The 20,748-nt window shown below is 45.8% G+C and overlaps 1 protein-coding gene across 2 annotated transcripts; it reads right to left on the bottom strand.

Annotated features, from left to right (window-relative positions):
* Window positions 1-301: 301 nt before the first annotated feature.
* On the bottom strand, window positions 302-19,264 carry CUL5 (cullin 5). Of its 2 annotated transcripts, XM_068135981.2 has the most exons (19): window positions 19,170-19,264; window positions 17,074-17,183; window positions 16,854-16,953; window positions 16,503-16,679; window positions 16,181-16,322; window positions 15,882-16,027; window positions 15,554-15,634; window positions 15,349-15,442; window positions 8,516-8,646; window positions 8,203-8,310; window positions 7,131-7,195; window positions 6,633-6,765; window positions 3,454-3,585; window positions 3,109-3,232; window positions 2,802-2,974; window positions 2,521-2,682; window positions 2,271-2,389; window positions 1,983-2,106; window positions 302-1,888 (listed from the first exon to the last, which is right to left on the bottom strand). In XM_068135981.2, the coding sequence occupies exons 1-19, from the start codon at window positions 19,191-19,193 to the stop codon at window positions 1,694-1,696; spliced, it is 2,340 nt and encodes a 779-aa protein (XP_067992082.1). In that variant the 5' UTR covers window positions 19,194-19,264; the 3' UTR covers window positions 302-1,693. The 2 variants fall into 2 exon arrangements, with proteins under 2 accessions (XP_067992082.1, XP_067992081.1); XM_068135980.2 differs by lacking the exon at window positions 302-1,888 and having other exon boundaries at window positions 1,954-2,102.
* Window positions 19,265-20,748: the final 1,484 nt, after the last annotated feature.

Genomic DNA, 20,748 nt, shown 5'->3' with positions numbered 1-20,748 from the left:
TCACTCCGTAGTTGCTTTTAAGGGTATCATCTTGTACACATTTGACGGGGTGGCCATTTCCGCCCCCTTGCCATCCCTGCATATGGAGTACTGCCATGCCCCATGATTAGGGTACATCCGATAATGAACAATATGTATTAAAGCAGGTATGCGTGCAGACTACCACACACGGATGGATTACAATGCCCTCGTTCTCCCACCCGTCCCTTCGGGAATGGGGACTGGAGCGAGGCTAAACATGCGCTCACAATATTAATAATGCGAGCTTACATTCCGACTGCCATCCAAAGCAAACAGGAGATATGGTGAAACACCACTTCCAGGATTTTATATACATATTCACATCGCATCATAATTCAAACAAGGTACAGGAAGAAATGTTTATCGGATACAGGCTGTTTGTTGTGCTGCATTAAGTGAGTTACTCATTTAAAGCATCTTATGGAATATGACCTTTAGCTCAAAACTGTACCACTATGGTTGTGCAATAGGCGGTAAACATAACGTCTGAGAAATAACATTTTATTTCGGTTTAGTTTAAGGTTTATACGTCACAGCAACTGAAAACTTAACACATTTTGGAGAATAGGAAAAGGGAGAGGGGGCGCGCACGTGCATGCACCACCACACCCCTGACCCAACCCCTCCCAACCCTCCCCATTCCAGACCTGAAACGATGATAGCCAAACTCAAAATTTATTTCAGCGCGCACTGCAACCCGTCATCCTCTCGCACTCAAAGGTGTTGACGTACTGCAAGGAAATATGAAAAAGGTCGCAATTCAAGGTAAGGTTCGCTTTGCACAGTTTTTTGTGTTTTCTTTTTCATTTACACACAAAGCATGCATTTACACTAGTTACAAGTGCCAAGGGTAAAATCCCGTCGAGAGGAATCCATAGTCAAAATAAAATGCAAAAGTAAAAGGTAACTTGGTGTATTGCCTTCACACCGTGCGCCATTTTATTCCCAGCATTATCGAGCCAAGTGCAATCACGGCTTCCACCCTTTGCAGACGTACGAGAGAGAATTTTTCACGCTTCGATCAAATGTCCACCAAAATTTATTTTTGACGAAAGGAAAGACGTCATCTTCACCATATGAAGAAGAAGCCAGTACTTCCGCCCCTGTCGAAAGCTTCATTCTGATACGCTTCACATCAACAAGGGACCGAGCGTCCGCATCTCGTGCATGGGGATTCGAACCCGTCGAAGACGACCCGATGCGTTGAGATTCAAGCGATGAGACTCGTGGAAAATAACGGGGCGGATGCTCTTCCACAAGCAACTTCACATTCTTTTTCAGCCCGATGGTCCATGGCCTTCCGGAAATCTCATGTTCACCGACAGTGAAGGCGCCGGTCGGCAGGAAGACTGCTTTCCCTCAAAAGCAACACAATCACAACTTTTGGAGCGAGAAAACGTAATTGGGCAATTCCCGAGAAAATACAAACGGCAACACTTCCAGCTTTTTTGTTCTTTAAAAAGGCAGGGCATATTATCGAGTTCAACGTCCAGCCCCATTGGAGGACTAATACTTGTGTCTTTTCCCCATTCAATAGAAGTGAGGCCTGCACAAAAATAAAACTTTTAAAGAATCGTTCACCAAAACCAAAGCAGACGTCATCGGGGAACCCAAGCAAACAAAACCGGAAGGCGATCGCTGAACATCTTTGTCCTTGGAGCGCCTGATATTCTCAGGCCACATAGATGAAAGTGTTGATGTTGTCTTCATCCCGCCGGATATACTTGTGTTCTATGAGCCACTCGATCTGCTCCTTGATCATCTTTTTCTGTGGCAGGAACATGTTCTTGAGAATCTCCACCAGCTCCGTCTGCAGCTGTGCGTTGGAGATCTTTTTCCGCATTTTCATGATCTGTATTATGGCTTCCTGCAAAAGCACAAGCAAATTGTCTGACTTTCTAGCTGATTAGACAAATCACTTTAGAAGAACCCAAAACCCCAAGGCCCTTCACTGGACTCGCCTGCGTGCGGAGAATTCGAAGTTGGATGATGCCCTCGTTCTCCTCCTCTCTGCTCCGCTCCGTCGTGAGCTGTAGGCGGCCGATCAGGTTGATCTTACCCCGTTTCTGCACTTTCGCATTCTTACTAGGGCAGGACCAGAAAAGGGGGAACTTTGCATGCATTATCTCCTCCACAAGATGTGTGGCAATATTACAGACACTCAGCTCCAATTTTTTCTTTTTTGTATACTCAGTCGAGGCTCATGTAAGAGATTGAACGAAACAGACAGAGATAAAATGAATGAATACATTAAAGCAAACTCCTGATTGCTCCAGAAGATTGTCCCCTCCATAAAGTCCTTGGGGGAGTTCGCTTGGGGGTCGTAGAGGAGAACTTGGCGCTTGAGTTTCGGGACGGCCACGAGAGACTGCCAAATCACAAAAAAGTACAGACACCAACAATTCATGGTTTCAGCTGTTTCACTTATCTGTATTTCACAGTACCAATATATGTCCTTCCCAATGCTCCGTATCTCTCTGCATTCATCATTGCACTCACCCAGAGGGTACGCCGCAACTCGGCATCCGGCAACTCCGTAGCCAGCTTGAGGTTCTCGAAGCTAATTTTTTCGTGTGGCCGCTGGTTCCAGGCAAACAGGATGGCAAGCTGGAAGGTGGTCACCTCCAGATCAAACTGGCCCACTTCATTCTTAAAGGTGATCTGGAGAGGGGAGGAAGGGGACAGGGGGGGCGGGGTAAGATTGTTTCTTGAAGCATCTCACAACAATGAGCATGAACCACACACCTCAAGTGTTCACAGTACGAAAAGCATACACCCACAATTCCGTTCGACATGAGATGATGCCAGTGGAGTTTCCGCCCACTGTGGTTCTTCTTGTAGAAGTCCTCCACCTCCGGGATCAGGTCCTCTAACTCCGCGGGAAGAGACACAAACATCTTCTCAGAACTTCTTGACCAAGCACCCGCGTTGAGGATCTTGATGTTAACAGAATCTGTCGATGACAAATTAATTTTTTAATACAGGCCTCAAATCTCTCATTTAATGGGAAGAACTAATTGTGATGCAAGTATTCCTGGTCAACCATAAAGACAATCTCAACTAAATAAAGAAAATGTTTGTGTCTACCAGCCATAGCAAGCCTGTTGTTTTTATGCATCTCCTTGAATGATTGGTTGAGGTCTTCCGACACCTTCACGTCCTGGAACATCCGTGCCAGCTTATTTACATAGTCTGCCGGCATCCCCACTTCCTGCGAGGGGAGATTTGTGGAAATGAGGGAATGAGATCCACCAATGGAAATACAATAATTTTTTTGCATCCATTGTCAAGGATTAACAAATGTCATAAGCTATTCCTCTAGAGAAATAATCATGTTCCCACGTTGACAAACACTGGCAAACGTACCAATCATTGTTGAACATCTAAAATTAAAACTCAAACCCAAGCCGCATTCTTCTTCTCCATTCGTACCCTGAGCCACTCAACCATGTTTTCTTCTGTCTCGCTGTCTGCAGAAATATCCAGGATAAGTCGCCGCGTGAGATGAGCCTTATGATAGCGCATGAAAACGTCCTTGTTTTGCACGTACTTCAGAACGAGGAGCTGATTTCAGGTTGGGCAAGGTAGGGGAAGGGTGCAAGACAAAAATAATAATAATTGAGGTCACCGATGTTGGCACTCTTCAATTTATTCAACAGAATATTTATTATATAACAACAACAGAATATACAACAACAAAAAAACCTAGCTAACTGCTACGTTCCTTTGCTCGCCTCTTCAAATGTGGACTCACCTACCCGAGTGGGGCCCGTCACATTCTTTCCCAACCTACTTTAAAATGGCAAGCCATTTTTTTTTGAATACACGAATGAGGCTCGTAGAAGTGCTAGAGTAGAATAGAGAGGAACAAAATGAAAAGGGGGAACACCAACAGCGGAGTAGATGTGAGTGAGATAATGACACACGGAGGTGAACAAGCTATACACAAGCTGAACAAAACAGAAAATGAACAAACCAACCAACAATTAGCAAACCAAAAGAGGAGAGGGAGGGGGAAAACCTCACAATAACCTGAAACAAGGATGTGCTTGGGATGGGATCATTTGGGGCAGAAGATATCATCAGTATGGATGGGGGATGACCGGAGGTAGTGGTGAACGGCTGTCTTTAAGCACTGGAGGAAAGAATGGGACTGGACAGACTGAGGGAGTTGGTTCCACAGGCGAGAGAAAAGAGGAACAAATGAGTAGGTGAGCAGTGAGCCTGGATTTCTGAAGTTTAACAAGAAGAGTGTTACTGACATACTGTGTGGATTCTGCAAAAACCTGGGAGGAACGCAGCCAAGAGAGGGCAAAGGGTGCAAGACCAAAAACAAGTCAATAGAATACAGAGAGAGTACCAATCTGTCTGTGAAAGGACAGCAACAGGCCTAGCCACTCGGCTTCATCGTGGGATATCTCAGTGATTTTAAGGGCCTTGCTTTCCATGGCATTGGAATTGCTTTCCATCCCATTTCCATGGCTAGAGTGAGATGTGCATGGAAGAAGTTTCGGGAACTGAGTGGCATGCTGATGAGGAGGGGAGTGTCGTTGAAGCTGAAGGGAAAGGTGTATGCTGCATGTGTGAGAAGTGTTATGATTTATGGGAGTGAGACATGGGTAATGAACGTAGAGCAGCAACGAAGGCTGGAAAGGGTGGAAATGCGAATGGTTCGGTGGATGTGCGGAGTATCGTTGAGAGAAAGGAAGACAAATGATGAATTGCGAAAGATGATGGGAATAGAGCCTGTGATTGACGCTGTGAAGAGGAACAGGTTGAAATGGTTTGGTCATGTGTTGAGGAAGGATGAAAGTGACTGGTTGAGAAGAGTGATGGAAATGAATGTAGAAGGAAGTAGAGGACGGGGAAGACCGAGAAAGACTTGGTTAAAGATGGTGGAAGAAGAAATGCGGGCAAAGGGGTTAACAAGGAGAGATGCAGAAAATAGGGCAAATGGAGAAGATTGTCATGGGGACCGCAAGGCTAACCCCCACTCTAGCAGGGAAAATGGCCTTAAAATGCCTGTTGTTGTTGTTGCTTTCCATGGCATTAACAAGGCTAATGTGTGAGGCAGGGGCACCAGCCCAAAGGGGAGAGCAAAACTCCATAAAGCTGCATGGAGGCCTTGTAAATTGTAAAAATTTCAGATTGGCCGAGGAAGGACCTTGCACGATGGAGGATGCCCAATCTGAAACTGGCTTTGGAGGCCACCCTGGGAATATGCTTTGCCCAAGAAAGTCCATGGCTGCTAAGTGACTTAACCTCTTCTAAGTAGTTTGTTTAGGAAGTAGATGGGAGGGTTTGTGGTATGGGTCCTTTCGGAGAGACGGGATGTGTGTGGGATTTGTCAGGGTTGAAAGACATATTCGAAGTGTTTGACCAGTTTGTGATATTTTGAAGGCATGCAGAATCGGGAAGGGGCTGCTGCCTGTCTGTCAGAAGGACGAGGGATGTCACAGTAGAGAGTGGAGTCATCAGCAAAGAGATAGAGGATTTTCCAGAGAGTAAAGAGAGATCATTGATGAAGATTAGGAATAGGATGGGGCCTATAACACTGCCATGGGGCACTCAGCCTTGACAAGGTGAGGAGAAGAAAGGATTCCGTTGAGAGCCACACGTTGGTTACAAGAGTGGAATGTCCTATTCCTAATCTTAATCAATGATCTTTCTGACTCTAGAAAATCATCTTTATCTCTTTGCTGATTACTCCACTCACTGATGTAATGTCCCTCATAAATCAGACAGGAAGGTTGCAGCCTCTTCCCTCTCTGCAGACAGTAATGTCATCAGAAGTTGGTCAACACTTGGAATATTATTTTATATAGTCAACTTGGAATATTATTTTAATCCTGACAAATCGTACACTTACTTTCTTTATAATTCTCTTCAAGAATTTAAGTCATTCAAACTCTTGGGCCTAACTATCAGCCATAACCTTTTTTGGGCAAACTACATATCTAAGTTGGCCTGCAAACGCAGTCACTGAACGGGCAGCATCCTCTGTCATGCAGTCTTTCCTTGGCTCACCTGAACATTTATCTACCCACACCAGGCCTTCATCTGCAGCTTGATGGAGTAATGCTCTCCCGTTTGGGCTGGTACCCTACCTCACACGTTGGTCCTTGCTCAGGTTGACGCCGAGGAGATCAAGACCCTCAAAATCATTCAAAACTCAGTCTATGTGCCTATCACTTTCTCATCATAGACAGGTCGGTGGTCTCTCTGTCTTCTTGCACCTCCTTTCTGGTCTTGCACCCTTTGCCCTTTCCATGATCTGACCTCCTCCCCCTGCCCCCAGCGCCCCTAGGTTTCTGCAAGGGGCACGCAGTCTGCCAGTAACCCCTTCCTGGTGAAACTTCCAAAATCCAGAATCACTGCGCACCTGAACTCATTCGTTTCTTCTTCCCCCCCCCACATGTGGTACCAACTGCCTCAATATCTTGAATCACATTCTCCCCTCCAAACCTTCAAGACAGCTGTTTACCACCATCTCAGGTCATCCCCCATCTACCACCTAGATGGCATGTAAAAATGCCTGCCTGTCCAATTAGGTTTATACAATCTTCCTCCCCAGCGCCCATTCTCTCCACCCGAGACCGCACGCCATTTACCACTTCACGAAGCTTGGCTTCGATCTCTTCTGATGCAAGCTTCTTGCTGAGTGGTGTTTTACGCAGCAGCATGTCGCAATAATTCGCCAAAAGTTCAGGGCATTTCGATTCTGGCTGAGTCTTCGAGCTGAGCCTTGAAACCACAAATAATAAAAAAAGGTTTTCATTATTCCTGTCCATGAGTAAGAAACAAGACCTTCATTTAAAACCGGCAGTCCACATAACCACCATGACAGTATGAGACAACTTAACTTGTCAGTCAACTATTGGGTGAAAGTCTGAATTAGGACCGAATAAGATAAAATAGGCTTTTGTGATCACCAAACAGGTGGCATACAGGTGCAGTGCCATACGACGTCACGATAAAAGGAATATTTGTGAAAGAAATGCACGTTAAACCCAATGACAAAAATTAAGCATACTTTTGAGCAACATCCTTTAAGAAGAGGTAGAGGAGGTGCCAACAGAGCAAGCATGCGGTGCCACAATATATCTCACCCCTTCTGCTTGTTTGGGAGTTCAAGTTTGAAAATCGTGGCATCATTGACAACTGCCTTGTAAGCCTGTCACAGGAACAAAAGGTGCAGGTCATGTGATAATAGATTCCAGTACTGCACATAAAAATCGATGCGGGAGGAAATTTTGGCCAATCAATTCTGCACTTTGTCCACACACCATTAATTCGATTTGTTAATTCACTCATCTTCGATGTAGTTACCTTGTTCTTACGATTATCTTAAACTGACAAAATCCTCCTCTCATAATGAACTCACATATCCCATTAATCTCCAGGCACGGTGTGTACGAGCAAAGAATGGCCTACTCTCTTCAAGAGATGCCGTGGGATCTTTACACCAAAGTCAAACAGGACATTCGGCTTCACTTCACCATCAGGATGGCAACATGCACAGATACAGAAGATAAAGCACCCCGAGTGGCACTGCAGCAGGACAGCAGTTTTTAATCATATTTGACTCTACAAGGGAACAAATCCAGGACCAAACATCTCAGAAGCAATATGTTCCAAAATGGCCTATAACACCGTCCCTTTGCCTACAACAATCGGCCTTCCGTAGAAGTTCTCCATCCACTTCGGAAATGGGCTTCCATCTACTTATCCTTCAATATCTGACCAGATCAGGTGCATTTCAGCAAATCATTAAGGGATACTTTGCGTGAGGTACAGTCAGCAGCTCTCTTTTCAACAATCACATGGCCAAAACTTCCACCATCCCCCACAATCCCATTTGTTGAGAACCAGCAGTTCTCATTCCAGGTTTAATTCTCCTTCAATCTTCAACGTTAATGCACTCGAGTCAGATTTGTATGTCGGAAACAAACTATTATGCACCAAGAACAAAGGGTCCCGTTCCCACTCTGCCTGGTTGTTTTACACAGAACAAATGGGCCGAGACAAATGGACAGCAATCGCTACTTTTCAAAAGGCAACAAAAGCTCAATGAGCACAGGGATACGCTCTTATAAAGTTACGTCTATTGGTTGTTTGAAAAGGCTCTAAGGGTAGGTATGAAGGAATGAGAGATGAGGGGTGCGGTTCTAGATGCGGAACCTTGTCGCGGCCTGTGAGGAAGCGAGGATCATCTCGAAAGGCTTGGTGCACCAGCAAGCTGAATCGGTGGAACAGCATAAGGAGCTGTTCGACATACTTCTCGGAATCCTGTTGAAAGTCGGGAGAAGCATTGCAGCTTTTAGACTGTACAAGCACGAAGCATTTACAGTACCGAGCTATCATCCAGCCGTACGAGAGAATGGAACAGTGAGCACACTTGGTGCGGACTGGATATTTGCACAGAGTACAAACCGCACACGGTTTTATCAGCGACACCCACCCTCCCCCCAACGGAAAGAAAGGAAAGGCTCACAGTGGTAATGGTCTCCGCTGCGGCCACCATGTCAGCCAAGCCGGCGCTGACGATGTGCTCCTCGAGGTCCTTCAGCATGGGCTCGATTCCATTTGGCACGCGATCCATCAGCTGGAACATCAGTTGTAACTCTTTGCGGGAGGATCAAGTTAATGGAATAGAATAAAAGTTTGTCACTTTTCTCCATATATCACGCAAGCTTTATTCATTGCCACTGCACCCAGATGTACCTTTTGTTCAGATCCGAGCAATGCCAGGAGGGAGAAACAATTGCCACCCATTCTGTCCATGATATAAATCAAAGGTGGGGAACCTTTCCTAGTCTAGTGGCTCCAACAGTTATTGTTAAACTTGGTGCGGCCTGGACACATGCTTTGTGATGTCTGCCCATCTTTGCATTTTCTCTCTTGAGAGGCGCAATTCGAATTATCCGAGCTATAGAAGCCACGATGTATTAAAAATGCACATAAGCCGTACGCATGTTTTTGCTTCATGTGCTTAACCCGGGTTTATTTTTTATTTTCAGGAGCGATCGAGGTAGCGGTCTGTTGCCTATACACCGCCCAAATAATGGGACGCGTCAGAAGAATGTGTTGCACATCTGGAACAAGATCGCCCATATGGTGGGTACTCTGCTAGTGTTTCGCATCATTCTGACTTCTGAATGAAAGGAAATGCACTCGGGCAACTTTCTGTTTGTTAACGCTCAATGTTATATCAACCACAGCCAATCACAACAATATACATTCACTTATAGAACCGGTTTTTATCTTAACGTGTTCACACTTTTTATTTTAAGGCAATATAATTGGGTCATAGATTCGGTGTATGAAGTTTCAGATTTTTAGGACAAGGCATTCGATTAAAACGTTTATGGCTGGTCTACCACTTCACCGATTACGTCATTGTTATCATGCTTTTGTTCCGCATTGGGAGCACTACACAATGTGCCAAGTCTCAAATATTTCTGTTGAGCAGTTTCCGAGATTAAATTTTTTGCGTGTAATCCAAGATAACTGCCATACCACGTGACCTATGACGTCACAATTATCATCTAAACATTTCACTTTGGGGGTCACTTCCTATAAAGTGCCCTTCCTAGAAACTAATAAAATTCCGAAAAACTTTTTAATTAAAGAAGTTATAATATTTATTGGGAAATAAATTTTGTGAGAACTTTTAATATTCCAACATAAACCTTCTTCCTCTTTTCCTCCTTGTGCCATTCGGCGCAGAGGGATGCCTGGGCAGTTTCATTGGCTAGACCGCTGGGTGTTACAACCTGAACAGGATGCCACTCCGACATGGGATGCTCAACTGCAAGTGCGGGAATTTGTAATTTGTCCAGGGTGCCGGCGATAACTCACCTTCTCTTCACGAATGACACCTTGGGATCTTTAATGCCCACCAGCTAAAGCGAACAAACGGGACATCCGGTTTAACGTCCATCCGGGGGGACAAAACACACACAATTATGAATCCTCCTGCATGCGAAACACCAGTATGGCAGTTTATAGCTGGGTTGAGATACAAACTCAGGCTCCACAGGTCAGACCACAAGTCTGCATACCTCCACATCATCCTGGCAGGTCTTCCTACATAATAGCTATGCAAAATAATGAACAAAACATCACCAAGCAGGCCCGATCAAAACATACCGGAGGTTTCCCTTGCCCAATATAGATATTGGCTTTTTGGATTAATATGACCACCACTAACATCCATACATCAATAAATCGTATGATTTAATTAAACGCCTAATTGAGAGCCTCTGCAATACAAATGCTGAACTCATCTGGTTAACCTTAAGAATGGAAACCGATAACCTAGTCGAGAGGCATGGAAACTACCGTGAAACTGTGATGATGATGACAATGGACTGGCATATCAGAAGTTATGGGTTTGAATCTAGTTGAAGACAAAATATTAAAGACTTTCACTCTTGGCATCAAGATTGTATGATGTATGATGTATTGTATGACTGTTGTATGCAGATGATCTGGTGTTGATTGCGGAAAGTATGGATGGACTGAAGGAAAAGATGAACAAGTGGAAGGAAAGTATGGAGACAAAAGGTCTGAAGGTGAATATAGGAAAGACGAAGGTGATGGCAAGTGGTAAAGCATGTGGTGAGGTGGAAAGAACTGGGAAGTGGCCATGTGCTGTGTGCAGGAAGGGTGTTGGAGTGAACTCCATTCAATGTACAATGTGCGCTGAGTGGGTTCATCAAAAATGTAGTGGTCTGAGAGGGTCATTAACCAGTGTGGCAGCTTCTTTTTTTCTTTTCTTTTTTCCTTTTCTTTTTTGTATACAAGATCGAGGCTCGTGAAAGAGCGAACATTACTCACACAGAAAGACAAACCGACACATAAAACAAATAACATCGGGAGCGGTAGACAAGATGGGGAGAGAGGGGGAAGGACACAAACACAACATTTGAGAGCAGGGACCGAGAGACATGGAGACATCGAGAGATCTGTGGGAGGGAGAGGGCTTTGGGGGGGGAGGCATGGGAAGGGGGGGGGTGGGAGAGGTATAAAACATATGGACACTGCCAGGACTTCCAAGAAAGAAGTTGGAATTTCAAACAAGGTGGATCATGGGTGAATTAGTGGGGGTAGAAAAGATCAAGGTTTTGGATGGGGGAAGATAAGAGATGGTGGTGAATAGCTGTTTTAAAGACCTGGAGGGAGGAGTGGGATTGAAGGGAGTGTGGGAGTTTGTTCCAGAGGCGGGAGAAAAGAGGAATGAAAGAGTGAAGGTGAGCAGAGAGCCGAGATTTCGGCAGCTTAACCATCAGAGAGTTGCTGGCAGATCTTGTGCGACCTGTAGGAATATTTGGGGGACAGAGCACAGAGAGAGCTGGGGGAGCAAGGCCGGAGAGGAGTCGGTAGAAGACAGAAAGACCACCGACCTGCCTGCGGTGAGCGAGTGAAAGGCCCTCAGAGATAGCTTCATCGCGGGAGATTCCAATGATTCTGAAAGCTTTGGTTTCAACAGCGTGAAGCCGAGCTAGGTGTGAGGCAGGAGCACCAGCCCATAGGGGAGAACAGTATTCCATTGAGCTGCGGATGAAAGCCTTGTATGTGGTGAGGAGCTCAGGTGTGCCTAGGAAGAACTTCGCACGACGGAGGATGCCCAGTCGGCGACTGGCTTTGGAGGCCAGCTTGGAAATGTGGTTTTCCCAAGAAAGATCATGGCAGATAGTGAGACCCAAAAGCTTGAGCGACAGAACTTCTTGGAGAGGATTGTTGAGAAAGTAGATGGGAGGGTTGTCCAGTCGATCTTTTCAGAGAGACATAGTGAGAGTGTGAGATTTGTCAGGATTGAAAGACATGTTCCACTTGTTTGACCAGTCTGTGATTTTGTCCAGGTCTTCAGAGAGTGAGGAGGCTGCAGACTGCCGATCTGAGGGAAGAGGAATGGAGCGGCAGAGAGTGGAGTCATCAGCAAAGCGATAGAGAGGATTTTCCAGAGAGTCGGAGAGATCATTGATAAAGACCAGAAAAAGCACAGGGCCCAGCACACTGCCTTGGGGAACTCCAGCCTGAACAGGAAGGGGAGATGAGAGAAATCCATTCAGGGCCACACGTTGACTCTGACCAGAGAGGAAGTCCGCAAGCCATGCATGGAGATTTCCATGGATACCATAGGAGAGTTTGGTGAGCAGAGCTGGGTGCCAGACCGTATCGAAGGCACGTGATATGTCAAGGGAGACAGCTCTGATTTCCTGTTTGGCATTGAGGACCTCCATCCATTGTTGAGACAGCAGAAGCAGCATGTACAGAGTAGAGTGACCTGGTCTGAAACCAAATTGATGATCAGAGATCAAGCCATTGGAGAAGAGGAAAGATTTCATATCCGAAGCAATGATGGATTCCATGACTTTGCTGATAATTGGGAGCAGGCTGATTGGTCTTTAGTTGTAAGGATCTGTTTTTGCACCTTTTTTGTGTAAAGCGGTAATGTTTGCTGATTTCCAGGATGCTGGCAGATGACCTTGAGCAAAAGATAGGGTGAAAAGAACAGAGAGAGGGTGAGATAGAGCGGCAGAGCAGGATTTTAGGACCCGTGGGCTGATGCCGTCTGGTCCAGTTGCAGAATCAGAGTCGAGTTTAGACAAAAACTCCTCCATCTTGCCAGGAGAGAAGGACACAGAGTCCAGGAGCAGTTGGGTTCGACTGGGAAAGGTGGGAACAGAGAGAGATGGGTTTGGGACTAAGGATTTTGAGGCAAACACAGAGTTGAGGCATTCGGCTTTGTCACGTGCGATGTCAACTGTGTGGCCATTTGAGGTAAGGGAGGGGATGGAGGGGGAACAAACACCAGAAACGGATTTGACCAGACGCCACCAGGATTTGGAGGAAGGAGACAGGTTTGAGAGTTCATTCTTGAGTGAGGAGAGATAGTGCTTCCTGGCACTCCTGAGGGTAGACACACACTTGTTCCGAGCTTGGTGGAAGGAACTGAGATTGCCTTCAGTTGGATTAGCCTTCCAAGAGGCAAAGGCAAGTTGTTTCAGGGCAACTGCCTCACCACAAGATTCAGTGTACCATGGATGGGAGGAAGAGTAAGACAACTGAAGACGAGATGGGATAAATCTGTGCATGAGAGAGAGCAGTTTGCTTTGGAAGAATTCCCAGGAAGAATTGATGTCAGAGGCAGTGGAGATGGGAGACCAATCCAGACGATTGATGGCTGCTTGAAGACCGTCCCAGTCGGCCTGAGTGAAATACCAGACTCGTCGACGCTGAGGAGGCTCTCTGAGAATGGCCAGAGAGATGTCCACTTTGACAAGCACATGATCAGAAGAACCGATTGGAGCAGAAGAAGAGCAGCAGACATTAGCAGGGAAGTTTATCATAACCAAGTCTAGAAGAGAAGATACTCCATTGGCTGAGATCTGGGTCGGGAAATTGACAGATTGTGTCAATCCCAGTGAGTCACAGAAGTCCTTTGCTGAGGTGCCATGACTGGTGAGAGAGGAACCCACACCCAACCAGGTGGCATGATGACAGTTGAAGTCACCACATATGAGGAAGAGAGAGTTGGGATGAGTGGATAGAAGTTGGTCCATGTTGTCAGACAGTGAAATGTAAATGGAGTCATCACTGTTTGGGGGACGGTACAGAACACATATGAACAAAAGGTGGGAGCGGAGAGGAAGCCGTAGCCAGAGGTACTCCTGGGGGGTGAGGAGGAGAGAGGGCAGTGCAAGGAGAGTGAGGAAGAGAGTTTTGATAAAGATAGCCACCCCACCACCAGGACGAGGCTCAGGTCTATCATACCGGAGGAGGGAGTAACCAGGGAGATATTAAGGAATCAGAGACATCTTGAAGGAGGAAAGTCTCTGTTAAGCAGATCAAGTCTGGATTGTCAGAAGCAACAGAAGCAACAGCAACAACAGAAGCAACAGCAATTGTCAGAAGCAACAGCTACATTCAAATGTAAGGTGTGCACAGAGGGAGCTGCAGATGGAGGAAATGTTGAGTTGGATCTTGGAGACAGCATGAAGCTGGAAGGTGTGAAAACATTTTGCTATCTCGGAGACATGCTGAATGGAGAAGGTGGATCAGACTCGGCAATGGTTGCTCGAGTGAGATGTGCATGGAAGAAGTTTCGGGAACTGAGTGGCGTGCTGATGAGGAGGGGAGTGTCGTTGAAGCTGAAGGGAAAGGTGTATACTGCATGTGTGAGAAGTGTTATGATTTATGGGAGCGAGACATGGGTCATGAATGTCGAGCAGCAACGAAGGTTGGAAAGGGTGGAAATGCGAATGGTTTGGTGGATGTGCGGAGTGTCGCTGAGAGAGAGGAAGACAAATTATGAATTGCGAAAGATGATGGGAATAGAGCCTGTGATTGATGCTGTGAAGAGGAACAGGTTGAGATGGTTTGGTCATGTGTTGAGGAAGGATGAAAGTGACTGGTTGAGAAGAGTAAAAAAAAAAAAAAAAAACACCTTTAGAGGCCATTTTTCCCCCCAAAGCGGGGGTTGGCCTTTTTTGGGAACCATGGTTGTTGTTGTTTTTCGGTCCCCTATTTGAAGCAATGTTTTACGGCCGGATGCCCTTCCTGACGCCAACCCTTTTTGCCGCCTTTTAACGACAAACAGGGAATTACCAGTGAGCTGGTACTCAATTTGCCGACCTCGGAAGGATGACAGGCTGAGTCAACCCCCCTGGCGTTAATTCAGCGATCGACCGGGATTCGAACCCAGGATCCTTGGATCCTAAGCCGGCACCCTAGCCGCTAGCCCAACACCAGGGATTTTTGAGAAGAGTGAAGAAGAATTGAGAAGAGTGATGGAAATAAATGTAGAAAGAAGTAGAGGACGGGGAAGACCGAGAAAGACTTGGCTAAAGACGGTGGAAGAAGACATGCGGGCAAGGGGGTTAACAAGGAGAGATGCAGAAAATAGGGCAAAATGGAGAAGATTGTCATGGGGACCGCAAGGCTAACCCCCGCTCTTGCAGGGAAAATGGCCTTAAAATGCATGTTGTACTCTTGGCATCAAGAAACCACAAAATACTGGTCATGTTGCTATTGCAGTTGGTAAAAGCCAAGTTAGCTCACCAACTTTAAAAGAGGAAGTAATTTGCCTGCCTCGTCGGTTCTGGTATACGTGTGATGCCCGCACACGCACTGTAGTTGGCACTTAAGGCCCGCAGGGCAATTTGGGATGGGCACCAAAATTCTCCCTCTGAAAAGGCAGTGACACCCACAGATCTCCATATCGAAATCAAACAATTTTTTTTTTTTTTTTTTTTAAACCAGATGCAGCAGCAGACAACCAAACAATGCCAAAGTTTCAACCTTGCACACAGCGCTTACTTTCGGTCTCGTTTGCTTTGATCATTCCAGGACATTCGGCCAAGATGGTCTCTTTGAAGGCCGTAACCAGGGCATTCACACAGCACTCGATGAGCTGCAATCAAATCAAGTTCCCCGTTGTTGTACGCAAGAACTTTAAAAGGCGAACCGAGATACTGCATGGTCAACGAGGCTGATGTAAATATGCGTTGGACAAGCAATTTACCACTTGCACAGAATTGCAGTCCTTCCGCGTTTCCAAGTACCGAACAGCCCTCTGCTCCTCCTCTTTCAGCTTTGAATCTGCCTGGAGTAACACGAATGTCATTTTATCGCATGTCTGCACATCAAATTGATGCCCTGTGTCAGACAAGGACAGCATGACCTCAGCACACAGATACACTCAAAAACAGTAAGATCAGCAGAGGCCAAACGCCACACAGAACCCTTTCAATCTTTGGTCACGTTGATCTGTGCCCGAAAGATAACCCTTTCAATTCGTTCTACATGTTCACTCAGAGTTGCACCAGGTGCACCTTCATATTGCCACTCACGTATTTCATGTAGTTCTGCACGCCATTCTGTTGGAGATATGACGGAGCTTGCGTACGGTAAAACGTGTCGGTCGCCTCCAAGTAGGCCTTTTCAAAATTCTCACGGTATATCTGCAAGCGGTCATCGGCGTTGGAACAAAGGTTCACTGCAAAGAGAACAACCGCATTTGACTGTTTTTTCGTCTCAAGACACAATCCGACGTTGCAGTTCATAGATCATTTTTATCCAGAAAATAACCTTATAAACAACCAATGCTCGCAAGAGTCGGACTTTGGAATGACGACTGGGTCAAGCTCACCGTACGACTCGCGCACGCCGATCACCAATTGAGAATCAAAAGCCTCGCCGAGTCTCTCGGAATGCACCAACTTCATGGCGCTGTCCTGCAACCTTCCCTTGATGTTTGAGAAGATCGACTCATTCCAAGTGTCGAGCATTAGCTGGTGGAAACACAGAGGGATAGGTCAAGTAATGTTGTTGACCTTGCTGTATGTACTGTACACAATCGTAACCCTACAACATGATCGAGCAGTCCTTCAGAAACGGGCATTCCCCCCCCCCCCCCCCCCTCTCAAACTCCACCACAATCCCCAGCAATAAGTGAAACAGCAGCGCTTCACCTTGCGTACGAGGCTGTCTTCAGTGCTCGGTTTTCTACTCGAGCTCTGCTTGCCCAGCAGAGCGGCCTCCAGCTGGCAGAATGGCTTGGGAAGTATGTGGCACTGCGTGAAGAACTTGCGCCATTCTCCGATGTACGCCTTCAGCAGCGCAGAGTCATCCTGGTGACTCAATACCCTCTGTTGGCAAGCACAATAGGTGAGCACAAGCGTTACAGGAAAGCAGCCTATCAGTAGACAGCATCACTAGAGTGAGCCTCAGGATATTCAGTCATCATTCTGCATGAGACCATCCATAAAACGACTGATGTACACTGTCGGGAGCCTCCCAATCTGCACTGTTGACCTACGTACGGCCTGTGCTTGCTTTATGAATTCCAGGATGTCCTCTTTTAAAGCTTGATACACCTTTGATGGGCCTTTGTCATCCCAAAGGCAAACTGCATGCACGTCCCTTCACCGGAGGAGGTGGGGGGGGTGGGAGCGGGGAAGAATGGTAAAACTGTTGCAATTCAACCAAAGAATACATGTTAAAATATAATGTTGCCACACGGATGCTTAACATGATACTCACATGAAGAGGTCCTGCCATTGCTGACGACTGACGGGTTCTTGCCGAAGCAACCTCAAAACAATTGGTCTCATCACATCCCATTTGTCCTCAAATTGCAAAGAGCCCTTGTCCTGCAGGGATATACATGTTAAACCAGCTCTTCGTACTTTGACTCTGATGTACCAGCAGCAGTGACACTTGAATACATAACAGACAATATAAAAGACAAAGGATTTCATCTGAGGATCGGTAGCTTCTTTCTTTCTCTTTTATAGGACACGGAAGAACGAGGTGGCAGTGGGGTTCGACAGGATAAATAAAGACATGGAGGAGGGGAGGAAACAATAACCTGCGAGTAAGAGGATTAGGTTATCTTAAAGTTGAGGACGATTTATGACTAAACTTGGGTGAATGAGTTGGTTTGGTGACATGAACAAGCCGATTCGATTTTGGTTCAGGTCCGAATCCAGATCCGGCCCATCAGTGGGATACAAAACGAACTGTTCAGCCTGGCGGAGGAATGTGCTCTACCGAGTGCAGGTCTAGTTTATGACTGTGGCCTTCAATAAGTAGTTATGCTTTTGAATCGACCATAAACTTTTTGTACAACTCCATAATCCGTCTCCCTCACTATAATTAAAGTAAGAGACAAAGAGGTTGGATTCCAAGACCATACATTATGTCAGCAGTTCCTACCTCGTCAACAAAAGGAGCTCAAAGGCTACGCACAACACACTGCGTCCCATTTGTTTCAAACAACACGTTAAATCTCAATACCTGTACGACACCAAGACATTTGTTCCCCAAATATTTTTCAAGACAATGGTCGTGGGTTTTCAATTTACGCCCATTGCAAATTTAGAATTTGAAGGATGTCGATTTTCAAAGGTTGTTCATTTTGAAGGTGGTTGGTCAAATTAGGTGATCATTACCTGTCTGTATATCAAAATTAGCGACACTCCTCCACTTCCCTCTGACCTCAGCTGACTCTCTCCACTCTCCACCCACCCCCACCTTACTGATGACCCTCTTCACACAATCCTCCCATCCCAACCGTGCTCTACCTCTTTTCTTCCTACCTTACCCCCTCAACCTATCCGCTCTCGTTGCTATTCCCTCTTCCCCCATCCGCACCACGTGCTCAGCCCACTTCAGTTGGATTTTTTTTTAACCAATCTCCTCCCTCAGTTCATCCAGCCTTCTTATATCCACCTTCACCCCTGCAATCCTTCTGACCCAGTTGTTCTCGTAAACCTGCAGCCTCTGTTGTTGGCTCTGTCGGTGCCACCGTCTCCCGACCATAAAGATAGGCCGGCAATACACAAGTCATCAGAACCTTTCATTTCAATCTCCTTGAAATCTTTCTGTCTGCCATTACACCCTCAACCCTCCTCCACGTATTCGCACCCACCCGAATCCTCCTCTGCACCTCTGACTTAGCATCCCTGGTCACTGTCCATCTCAGTGTCAGTGTCACCATCACCATCTCTTTCATGACAGTTTTGTAGGCCTTCTCGAGATCCACAAATCCCAATGCCATTTCACCTTGCACCTGCAACCTCTTCTCCACCAGCTGTCTCAGCGTAAACATCCCACCTGTCCTTCCCCTTCCTTGTCTAAACCCCTGCTGCTCTTCTCCGATCTCCTTCTCCACACTCTTCCTTATCCTTCCGTCCAGATCCCTCTCCAGCCTACAACCCCCCCCCCCCCACCCTTCTTCTTCTTCATTCGTGTACTTGCTCTCCGCATCCCCGTCACTCGTCACGAACCAATTTATACTTATAGATCATCTTCGGGTCTCGAAAAGCAGTTGAGACAACCGGCTTAAACTTTGCTAACATTCGAAATGGGGAAGCAAAACATTTTAGGAGTTTTTCAGTCGCTATGATTTGGAAGAGATTTTGAAAACGGAATAAACAAGCAGGAATAAACAAACACCGCCATGTGTACCGTTACCAAAGATTGAAACCATGTTCCTGATAACTAACCAATGGGTGCTGCATAAAAAACAGCAATTACTACCAGAGACAGAGGAAAACCCTTTCGACCCGCCAGCACCGGCAACCAAGCACAGCTTGTCGTCATAACCAATGAAACCATAACCGCGAAGCACCAACCTTTAACATATTCGGCGCCGCCATGTTCAGCTAAGGCACCAAATCTCGCGAGAGGTAATTTCGATACCATACTGATCATAGAAATCTCGCGAGATGCATGCGGAATGCGATGGGTTGAATGAGACTTCTCCTTCAGCTGTGGTTGGGTGGTTGTCATTACCTGACTTAAAGTCATCGCAGTATTTAAATAATTATTCGACACAAAAACAGTCATTTAATTACTTTGCATTCCACGTCTTGGAATTTCCCCAATCGATTAAATATTATATCCGACGGAAATGTACACAGTGATTGTATCACAACTCATACACTGCCCAATATACCACCGTGGACACATGTATGGAGAAAAGTAACCATTTTCGTTTGTTTACTTCATGCTTCTAGCTATTCGCTTTTACACATTCTATTTGTTCATTGACAAAGTCGTAAAATATCCACGCAGTAGCATTATAATACAATGCACAAAAAAACGTTGAATTCTTTCTGGGTGGACAAACTAGAATGCGTACACGGTGCACGTACAAGATTATGCATAACATACAAAATATGAAAAACCAAGACCAAAAGTCTAACAGCGGCGTAGCCGGGCTTGTAAAATATTATAAACAAATATTATAAACTGCTTTTTTAACAGTCGCTAATGCTGTTGATAACATTAAACAAATAAATTTAGAGGAATCCAGACATCCGTAAAGGTAAGTTTTACTTACAGAATTGAGGGAAGATCTACTGTAATCTAGATTATACCCCTCAAGTGTTGGGTATGTACCGTTTTGTTGCAAGAGACGTATTAAACACCGATGCTTTCGATATTTGATGGTCATTTTAACAATCGGTTTGTTTGTGTTTCACACTGAATGAAAAACGTCAAGGTAGAGCATGGCCATTATGATATATGACAGGTTCGACGATATGTTCGGCATGAACGCACGGAGGTATTCTATTTATAACTCCGTGCATGAACGGCATATAAATCAAAATGGCGGTGTGTGGAGAGTCAGCTGCCGTACCGCCGTAATGACATCAGACGTAATCACATCACCCTGTCATGTGACCAGATCCTCAGCTCTACTTGGTATACGTTTGAGGGGACACATATATACAGCACAGAACTCAAATAGACGTAGAAGAACTATGCCCGTTCACGACACACACACAGCGGTGGCCCCGCTCGCGCGCTCACGCCGCCATTTTAGTTAGCGCAAGAACTGAATAGGCGAACGTGTGCGCTAGCTAGGCCTAGTGGAAGTGGATGAGTGGACGTGAATTTTTATATTGGACGGTGTTGTGTTGCTTTTAAACACTATTTTATGAATTCTATTCATAATTTAAATCTCTGTCGAAGCATTTTCCTGGCATCTTGACATAGTGTATCCGAATTCCCCGGTAGTTTTCCATTTCATCTCTAGCTGCTAATCTCTCACTCCTTACTATTTGCTGGTTCTTGTACCCCCTCTCCCTCTCTTTCACTTTCTGCCTATTGCTCCTTTCTCGTGTACTTTTTACCACTCTCTCCCTCCTTCTCTTTCCTGCTCCTCTCTTCCGCTATTATTTTCCAGTTCTCAACATAATTGTCTCT

Source organism: Myxine glutinosa, chromosome 14 (genome assembly GCF_964187855.1).
Source record: "Myxine glutinosa chromosome 14, kmMyxGlut1.1, whole genome shotgun sequence".
NCBI lineage: Eukaryota > Metazoa > Chordata > Myxini > Myxiniformes > Myxinidae > Myxine > Myxine glutinosa.
Note: the sequence above shows the minus strand (reverse complement) of the source record. Positions and strands in the feature narration are given on the sequence as shown.